The 11,024-nt window shown below is 40.8% G+C and overlaps 1 protein-coding gene across 1 annotated transcript in view; it reads right to left on the reverse strand.

Annotated features, from left to right (window-relative positions):
* Nucleotides 1–10,133: 10,133 nt before the first annotated feature.
* Nucleotides 10,134–11,024, reverse strand: part of LOC115195321 (cysteine-rich secretory protein LCCL domain-containing 1-like) — a 45,914-nt gene continuing 45,023 nt past the window's right edge. The window contains exon 15 of the mRNA XM_029755097.1: nt 10,134–10,774. Coding sequence (XP_029610957.1) covers nt 10,723–10,774 — 52 coding nt within the window. The 3' untranslated portion in view covers nt 10,134–10,722. The remainder of the gene's footprint in view (nt 10,775–11,024) is intronic.

Genomic DNA, 11,024 nt, shown 5'->3' on the forward strand with positions numbered 1-11,024 from the left:
ACTGTAGTAGTAAATGGTATAATGGTATACTGTAGAAGTACATGGTATAGTGGTATACTGTAGTAGTAAATGGTATAATGGTACAATGGTATACTGTAGTAGTAAATTGTATAATGGTATACTGTAGTAGTAAATGGTATAATGGTATACTGTAGAAGTACATGGTATAGTGGTATACTGTAGTAGTAAATGGTATAATTGTATACTGTAGTAGTACATTTTCATAGTGGTATACTGTAGTGTAAATGGTATAATAGTATACTGTAGTAGAACATGGTGTAATGGTATACTGTAGTAGTACATGTCATGGTGGTATAGTCTAGTAGTAAATGGTATAGTGTTATAGTCTAGTAGTAAATAGTATAATGGTATACTGTAGTAGTAAATGGTATAATGGTATACTGTAGTAGTAAATGGTATAATGGTATAATGTAGTAGTAAATGGTATAATGGTATACTGTAGTAGTACTTGTCATGGTGGTATACTCTAGTAGTAAATTGTATAGTGGTATACTGTTGTAGTAAATGGTATAATTGTATACTGTAGTAGTAAATGGTATAATGGTATACTGTAGTAGTAAATAGAATAATGCTATAATGTAGTAGTAAATGGCATAATGGTATACTGTAGTAGTACATGTCATGGTGGTATACTCTAGTAGTAAATGGTATAATGATTTCATTGTACACTGTAGTAGTAAATGGTATAATGGTATACTGTAGTAGAACATGTCATGGTGGTATACTGTAGTAGTAAATGGTTTAATAGAGGTATTAAAGTGACTATGCATAGATGACAACAGAGATCTGCAGTGGTGTAAAGGGGGGGCAATGAAAATAATCTGGGTAGCCATTTGATTAGATGTTCAGAAGTCATATGGCTTTTGGGTGTTTAGAAGCCTCTTGGACATAGACTCCGGTACTGCTTGCTGTGCGTTAGCAGAGAGAACAGTCTATGACTAGGGTGACCGGAGGAAGCTTGGCCCCAGGGATGTACTGGGCCGTACGCACTACCCTCTGTAGTTCCTTGTTGTCGGAGGCCGAGCAGTTGCCGTACCAGGCGGTGACGCAACCAGTAAGGATGCTGTTGATGGTGCAGCTGTAGAACCTTTTGAGGATCTGAGGACCCATGCCAAATCTTTTCAGTCTCCTGAGGGGTAATAGGTTTTGTCGTGCCCTCTTCACGACTGTCTTGGTGTGCTTGGACCATGTTAGTTTGTTGATGACGTGGACACCAAGGAACTTGAAGCTCTCAACCTGCTCCACTGCAGCCCCGACGATGAGAATGGGGGCCTGTTCTGTCCTCTTTTTCCTGTAGTCCACAATCATCTCCTTTGTCTTGATCACGTTGAGGAAGAGGTTGTTGTCCAGGCACCACACGGCCAGGTCTCTGACCTCCTTTCGTTGTTGATATGGCCTACCACTGTTGTGTCATCGACAAACTTAATGATGGTTTTGGAGGCGTGCCTGGCCGTGCAGTCATGAGTGAACAGGGAGTACTGGAGGAGACTGAGCACGCACCCCTGAGGGGCCCCCGTGTTGAGGATCAGCATGGCGGATGTGTTGTTGCCTACCCTCACCACCTGGGGGCGGCCCGTCAGGAAGTCCAGGATCCAGTTGCAGAGGGAGGTGTTAAGTCTCAGGGTCCTTAGCTTATTGATGAGATTTGAGGGCACTATGGTCTTTGAGGGCACTATGGTCATGCTCACAGTACACGTCCTGGTAATCCGTCTGGCCCTGCAGCCTTGTGAATGTTGACCTGTTTAAAGTACACCCCATGGACAGGACACTAGTTTATCTCCAGTTTCTTTAGCGTGAGGCAGCTTGATGTATAAGTACATCCCCTGGACAGGACACTAGTCTATATCCTGTTTCTGTAGTGAGACAGCTTGATGCTTTATTTTATTTTATTTATTTTACCTTTATTTAACTAGGCAAGTCAGTTAAGAACAAATTATTATTTACAATGACGGCCTACTCCGTCCAAACCCAGATGACACTGGGCCAGTGGGACTACGGCCGGATGTGATACAGCGTGGATTTGAACCAGGGACTGTAGTGATGCCTCTTGCATTGAAATGCAGTGCCTTAGACCGCTGTGCCACTTGGCAGCCTTAAAACGTACCAGTACATCCCCTGAACAGGACGCTATTTTATTGCAGGGCCTTACCTCCAATCTATCTCCTTAAATTCTGAGTGCCAAGCATAGACCTCAACTACCTCGTACCCCTGCACATTGACTCGGTAATGGTATATAGCTTCGTTATTGTTATTTTATTGTCTTACCATTTTCCTTTTTGAACAAATATTTGTCTTACTTTTTAACTCTGCATTGTTGGGAATGGGCTAGTAATTAAGCATTTCACGGTAAATTCTACATCTGTTGTATTCGGTGTATGTGACCAATAATATTTTATTTGATTTGAGAGACGCATCAGGTTCCATTTTTATAGTCTTTGGTATGAATCAGCCTGGGATCAAACTCCCAACATTCCAATCTCATGAGGGAAATCTGACTCTTTTAAACTGAGTAAGAGACAAGTACATTAGAGTGTCTAGTTTGAGAAACAGACGCCTCAAGTCCTCAACTGGCAGCTTCGTTAAATAGTACCCGCAAAACACCAGTCTCAACATCAACATTGAATAGGCGACTCCGGGATGCTGGCCTTCTAAGCAGAGTTCCTCTGTCCAGTGTCTGTGTTATTTTGCCCATCTTAATCTTTTATTTTTATTGGCCAGTCTGAGATATGGCTTTTTCTTTGCAACCCTGCCTAGAAAGCCAGCATCCCGGAGTTGCCTCTTCACTGTTGACGTTGACACTGGTGTTTTCTGGGTACTATTTAATGAAGCCATTGGAACACAGGAGTGATGGTTGCTGATAATGGGCCTCTGTACGCCTATGTGGATATTCTATAAAAAAATCTGCCGTTTCCAGCTACAATAGTCATTTACAACATTAACAGTGTCTACACTGTATTTCTGATCAATTTGATGTTATTTTAATGGACAATTTCAAAAAAAATGTTCTTTCAAAAACAAGAACATGTCTAAGTGACACCAAACTTTTGAACGGTAGTGTACCTGAATTTGAACCTTTATTTCCTCAAATTGCCATTTCTTTGTATGTTAGAAGGTCCCATACACAGACAATTGCTTTATGTTTTCATGCTTTGGTGTAATTCTCCTTTCTGGATAAGGCTTAAAACCTCTACGGGCTAGGGGGCAGCATTGAGAATTTTGGAAAAAATATGTGCCCATTTTTAACTGCCTCCTACACCTACCCAGTAACTAGAATATGCATATACTTATTATATATGGATAGAAAACACCCTAAAGTCTCTAAAACTGTTTGAATGGTGTCTGTGAGTATAACAGAACTCATTTGGCAGGCAAAACCCTGAGACAGATTCTGACAGGAAGTGGATACCTGATGTGTTGAATTGACTTTGAGCCTATGCCATTGAAAAACAAAGGGGCTGAGGAATATTTTGGCACTTCCTATTGCTTCCACAAGATGTCACCAGCCTTTACAAAGTGTTTTGAGTCTTCTACAGTGAGATCTGACCGAATAAGAGCCATGGAACGTGATGGCCCATTACTCACCTGGCGCGCGATTTGATGGTGGGTACTCTCATTCCGAAACGTTTTAAAAGAGAACCCAATGGTCCGCCTTGAATTTTATTCATGTTCTGGTTAAAAAAGGCCCTAATGATTTATGCGATACAACGTTTGACATGTTTGAACGAACGGAAATATATTTTTTCCATTCGTGATGTGAAGTGAAGTCCGGCTGGCTTAGATCATATGCTAACAACACGGAGGTTTTGGGACATAAATGATGAGCTTTTTTGAACAAAACTACATTCGTTATGGACCTGGGATTCTTTGGAAGTGACATCTGATGAAGAGAATCAAAGGTAATGGATTATTTACATAGTATTTTCGATTTTAGATCTCTCCAACATGGCGGTTAGTCTGTATCGCAATGCGTATTTTTCTGGGCGCAGTGCTCAGATTATTGCAAAGTGTGATTTCCCAGTAAGGTTAATTTTAAATCTGGCAAGTCCATTGCATTCAAGAGATGTAAATCTATAATTCTTTGAATGACAATATAATATTTTACCAATGTTTTCTAATATTAATTAATTATTTTGTTGTGATGACTTGACTGCCGGTATTGGAGGGAAGCGATTTCCTGAACATCAACGCCATAGTAAAACACTGTTTTTAGATATAAATATGAACTTGATAGAACTAAAAATGCATGCATTGTCTAACAATGTCCTAGGAGTGTCATCTGATGGAGATTGTAAAAGGTTAGTGCATAATTTTAGCTGATTTTATGGTTTTGGTGACGCCTGTCTTTGAATTGACAATACACTACACACAGCTATTGTCAATGTACTCTCCTAACATAACCTAACTTTATGCTTTCGCCGTAAAACCTTTTTGAAATCGGAAAACGTGGTTAGATTAAGGAGATGTTTATCTTTCAAAGGGTGCCAGATAGTTGTATGTTTGAAAAACTTGAATTTTGACATTTATTTGGTTTCAAATTTGCCGCTCTTGAAATGCACCTGCTGTTGATAGGGTGCGCCACAGGTGGCACGCTAACGTCCCACATAGCCCAAAGAAGTTTTAACTATGAATTTCAAATGACTGGGAATACAGAGTTGATCAGGCTGTTGATTGTGGCCTGTCCAATGTTGTCCCACTCCTCTTCAATGGCTGTGTGAAGTTGTTGGATATTGGCAGGAACTGGAACACGCTGTCGTACACGTCGATCCAGGGAATCCCAAACATGCTCAATTGTTGATGTGTCTGGTGAGTATGCAGGACATTTTCAGCTTTCAGGAATTGTGTACAGAGGCCCTTGCGACATGTGGCCGTGCATTATCATGCTGAAACATGAGGTGATGGCGGCAGATGAATGGCACGACAAGGGGCCTCATGATCTCATCACGATATCTCTGTGCATTCAAAATTCCATTGATAAAATGCAATTGTGTTTGTTGCCCATAGCTTATACCTGCCCATATCCTAACCCCACCGCCACCATGAAGCACTCTGTTCACAAAGTTGACGTCAGCCAATCGCTCGCCTACACGACGCCATACAGTTGAAACCAGAATTTATCCAGGAACAGCACATATCTCTATCGAAGAAGATGGGCATTTGTCGACTGAAGTCGGTCACGATGCCAAACTACAGTCAGGTCAAGACCTTGGTGAGGACGACGAGAACGCAGATGAGCTTCCCTGAGACGGTTTCTGACAGTTTTTCAAGAATTTCTTTGACTGTTTCATCAGCTGTTCAGCTGGCTGGTCTCAAATGAATCCCGCAGGTGAAGACGACAGATGTGGAAGACCTGGGTTGGCGTGGTTACACTAGGTCTGAGGTTGTGAGGCCGGGTTGAATGCACTGACATATTCTTTAAAACTACACTGGAGGTGGCTTATGGTAGAGAAATTAACATTGAATTCTCTGGCAACAGCTCTATTGGACATTCCTGCAGTCAACATGCAAATTGCACTCTCCTTCAAAACAGTGGCGTTGTGTTGTGTGTCAAAATTGTACATTTTATAGTAGTCTTTTACTGTCCCCACAGTGCACCTGTGTAAGGATCATGCTGTTTAATCAACTTCTTGATATGACACACTTTTCAGGTGGATAGATTATTTTGGCAAAGGAGAACAATTTGAGAGAAATAAAACTTTTCGTGACTATGTAACATTTCTGGGATCTTTTATTTCAGCTCTTGAAACATGGGACCAGCACTTTACATGTTGTGTTTATATTTTTTTTGTTCAATATACGTGATATAATCTTGCTATGTCACATCATTGGGCAAAACACAGAGCCCTAGCCATAACAAAACCATAACCAATACCGAACCATAACATCTCTATGGAGTAGTATTACTCTCTATGGGAATATTACTACATATTAAAAACATACGTAGCAGCATTCCTTGACTTACTCCTTGCTACCACTGATAGAAAAACAGCATAAAGTACAAATAATACCTACTGATGTTGTTTAGAAAGGCAAACATACACAGATAAAGTACTTTTCCACAGCACCTATAATAAAATGGGCCAGACAGAAGCAGGTCTAATCTGACATACTATTACATTACGGTATAAAATAATTATGTTCCTTTAAGTGCTAACTTGTATATTGTTATCTATGTTATATTCTGTTGTTGTAATATTGGACATAAGTTCAGTTCTATAGGCAAGACAATAATAACCAAACCAACAATATATACGGTACCAGTCAAAAGTTTGGACACACCTACTCATTCAAGGGTTTTTCTTTATTTGTTACTATTTTCTACATTGTAGAATAATAGTGAAGACATCAACACTATGAAATAACACATATGGAATCATGTAGTAAGCAACAAAAAGTGTTAAACAAATCAAAATATATTTTATATGAGGTTCCTCAAAGTAGCCACCCTTTGCCTTGATGACAGCTTTGCACACTCTTGGCATTATCTCAACCAGCTTCACGAGGTAGTCACCTGGAATGCATTTCAATTAACAGGTGTGCCTTGTTAAAAGTCAATTTGTGGAATTTCTTTCCTTGCGTTTGAGCCAATCAGTTGTGTTGTGACAAAGTAGTGGTGGTACACAGAAGATAGCCCTATTGGGTAATGACCAAGTCCATATTATGGCAAGAACAGCTCAAATAAAAGAAGAGAAACTACAGCCATCATTACTTTAAGACATGAAGGTCAGTCAATACTGAACATTTCAAGAACTTTGAAAGTTTCTTCAAGTGCAGTCGCAAAAACAATCAAGGGCTATGATAAAACTGCCTCTCATGAGGACCGCCACAGGAAAGGAAGACCCAGAGTTACCTCTGCTGCAGAGGATACGTTCATTAGAGTTACCAGCCTCAGAAATTGCAGCCCAAATAAATGCTTCACAGAGTTCAAGTAACAGACACATCTCGAAATCAACTGTTCAGAGGACACTGCATGAATCAGGCCTTCATGGTTGAATTGCTGCAAAGAAACCACTATTAACCTCTACGGGCTAGGGGGCAGCATTGAGAATTTTGGAAAAAATATGTGCCCATTTTTAACTGCCTCCTACACCAACTCAGAAGCTAGAATATGCATATTATTGTTCAGGTTTGGATAGAAAACACCCTGAAGTTTCTAAAACTGTTTGAATGGTGTCTGTGAGTATAACAGAACTCCTATGGCAGGCAAAAACCTGAGAAGGTTTCATGCAGGAAGTACCCTGTCTGACAAGGTGTTGTTGTTCTTGCTTCTGTTTATTGAAGAGTCAGGATCTTAGCTGTAACGTGACAATTCCTAGGGCTCCAATAGGCTCTCAGAACCCGGGAAAAACCTGAACGATGACGAGGCAGCCTCAGGCTGAAACACAGAATCCCCTTTTCCAAGTGTCGCATCAGAGGACAATAGAATTAGGCGCGTGCGCGATTCGACCCCGTGGAGTATTTTCCTTCGGCTGTTTAGCTAATTGCAGATTCCCGGTCGGAATATTATCGCTTTTCTACGAGATAAATTGCATAAAAATTGATTTTAAACAGCGGTTGACATGCTTCGAAGTACGGTAATGGAATATTTAGAATTTCTTTGTCACGTTCTGCGCCAAGCGCACGACCGTGATTTAGCATTCTGATAGTGTCTAGAACGCACGAACAAAACGCCGCTGTTTGGATATAACGATGGATTATTTGGGACCAAACCTACATTTGTTATTGAAGTAGAAGTCCTGGAAGTGCATTCTGATGAAGAACAGGAAAGGTAAGACCATTTTTCTTATAGGAAATGTGATTTTGGTGAAGGCTAAACTTGCCGGGTGTCTAAATAGCTAGCCCGTGATGGCTGGGCTATGTACTTAGAATATTGCAAAATGTGCTTCATCCGAAAAGCTATTTTAAAATCGGACATATCGAGTGCATAGAGGAGTAATGTATCTATAATTCTTAAATTAATTGTTATGCTTTTTGTGAACGTTTATCGTGAGTAATTTAGCAAATTGTTAGTAAATTCCCCGGAAGTTTGCAGGGGGTATGCTTTTTCTGAACGTCACATGCTAATGTAAAAAACTGGTTTTTGATATAAATATGAACTTGATTGAACAGACATGCATGTATTGTATAACATAATGTCCTAGGTGTGTCATCTGATGAAGATCATAAAAGGTTAGTGCTGCATTTAGCTGTGGTTTGGGTTTTTGTGACATTATATGCTAGCTTGAAAAATGGGTGTCTGATTATTTCTGGCTGGGCACTCTCCTGACATAATCTAATGTTTTGCTTTCGTTGTAAAGCCTTTTTGAAATCGGACAGTGTGGTTAGATTAACGAGAGTCTTGTCTTTAAATAGCTGTAAAATAGTCATATGTTTGAGAAATTGAAGTAATAGTATTTCAAACGTTTTAAAAATCGCGCCACTGGATTCAACTGGCTGTTACGTAGGTGAGACGAATTCGTCCCGCCGGTCCCATAGAGGTTAAAGGACACCATTAAAAATAAGAGACTTGCTTGGGCCAAGAAACACGAGCAATGGACATTAGACCGGTGGAAATCTGTCCTTTGGTCTGATCAGTCCCAATTTGAGATGTTTGGTTTCAACCGCCATGTCTTTGTGAGATGCAGAGTAGGTGAACGGATGACCTCCGCATGTGTGGTTCCCACCGTGAAGCATGGAGGAGGAGGTGTGATGGTGCTTTGCTGGTGACACTCTCTGTGATTTATTTAGATTTCAAGGCACACTTAACCAGCATGGCTACCACAGCATTCTGCAGCGATACGCCATCTGCCTGTTCATCCAGCTATCATCCAGAAGGCGAGGTCAGTACAGGTGCATCAAAGCTGGAACCGAGAGACTGAAAAACAGCTTCTATCTCAAGGCCATCAGACTGTTAAACAGCTTATATCTCAAGGCCATCAGACTGTTAAACAGCTTCTATCTCAAGGCCATCAGACTGTTAAACAGCCATCACTAACATTGAGTGGCTGCTGCCAACATACTGACTCAACTCAAGCCACTTTAATAATAGGAAAATTGATGTAATCAATTTATCACTTGCCACTTTATATTATTTATATTAGATAATGTTTACATAACCTACATTATTCATCTCATATGTATATACTGTACATTATACCATCTACTGCATCTTGCCATCTTGATGTAATTAGATGTATCACTAGCCACTTTAAACAATTACACTTTTTATAATGTTTTCATAATCTACATTACTCATCTAATATGTGTATACTGTACTCTATACCATCTACTGCATCTTGCCTATGCCGTTCGGCCATCACTCATTTATATATTTTTATGTACATATTCTTATTCATTCCTTTACACTTGTGTGTATTAGGTAGTTGTTGTGAATTGTTAGGTTAGATTACTTGTTAGATATTACTGCACGGTCAGAACTAGAAGCACAAGCATTTCGCTACACTTGCATTAACACCTGCTAACCATGTGTATGTGACAAATAAATTTGATTTGATCTCATCTGGTTTGGGCTTAGTGGGACTATCATTTGTTTTTCAACAGGATAATGACCCAACACACCTCCAGGCTGTGTAAGGGCTATTTGACCAAGAAGGAGAGTGATGGAGTGCTGTATCAGATGACCTGGCCTCCACAATCCCCCGACCTCAACCAAATTGAGATGGTTTGGGATGACTTGGACCGCAGAGTGAAGGAAAAGCAGCCAACAAATGCTCAGCATATGTGGGAACTTCAAGGCTGTTGGAAAAGCATTTCAGGTGAAGCTAGTTGAGAGAATGTCAAGAGTGTGCAAAGCTGTCATCAAGGCAAAGGGTGGCTATTTTGAAGAATCTAAAATATATATTATATATTATATTTTAAATTTGCTTAACACTTTTCTGGTTATTACATGCTTCCATATGTGTTATTTCATAGTCCTGATGTCTTCACTATTATTCTACAATGTAGAAAACAGTAAAAATAAAGAAATACCCTGGAATGAGTAAGTGTGTCCAGACTTTTGACTGGTACTGCACTTTACAGTTTAAAGTAATTCTAGCAATTATGTCAAATATATACAGTTTATAAAATGAGCCAGATAACATTAAAACATTGAAATGCGACTGCACTGAGCACCAGCCTTGCTCTCTCCCGTCTCTCTTCATTCAGCGCTGCCCGTACCTGTGTTAAATGTCTATAGTTTCCGTGGAAACGTCCTCTGACCTCACGGCTAGTGAAAAGGCCAGAAAAACGTTTCAGTCATTCTCAGGTTTTGACAGCAGAGATGAGAGTTCACAGCCCATTCAGCCTACAGACAGCAGAGATGAGTGATTCTGTGTTTGGTGAGAGAGGAGAGATGGAGCCCCTGACCTTCGGAACACTCAGTCAGAACACGGAACCCTCAGTCAGAGCACGGAACACTCAGTCAGAACACGGAACACTCAGTCAGAACACGGAACACTCAGTCAGAACACGGAACACTCAGTCAGAGCACGGAACACTCAGTCAGAGCACGGAACACTCAGTCAGAACACGGAACACTCAGTCAGAACACGGAACACTCAGTCAGAATACGAAACACTCAGTCAAAACATGGAAGACTCAGTCGGAACAATCAGTCAGAACACGGAACACTCAGTCAGAACACGGAACACTCAGTCAGAACACGGAACACTCAGTCGGAACACGGAACACTCAGTCGGAACACTCAGTCGGAACACGAAACATTCAGATCACAGCAAACACCCGGAATGCCTTTCCTCCTGGTGGGTTCTGAAGACTGGTGGGGCGAGAGGAGGGGAGGGGGAGAGATGAGGGGGTGAGAGGAAGAGGAGGAAAGGATGAGGAGGGGGAGAAGGAGCAGACAGAAAACAAGAGAAGGAATCAGTCAGGCTGCCTGTGAAATGTGTCAGAATCTCACCGTCCTGGACGTTCTACACAGACAGACAGACAGACAGACAGACAGACAGACAGACAGACAGACAGACAGACAGACAGACAGAATGACAGCTGATAAACACAAACAAACA

Source organism: Salmo trutta, chromosome 6 (genome assembly GCF_901001165.1).
Source record: "Salmo trutta chromosome 6, fSalTru1.1, whole genome shotgun sequence".
Classification (NCBI taxonomy): Eukaryota; Metazoa; Chordata; class Actinopteri; order Salmoniformes; family Salmonidae; genus Salmo; species Salmo trutta.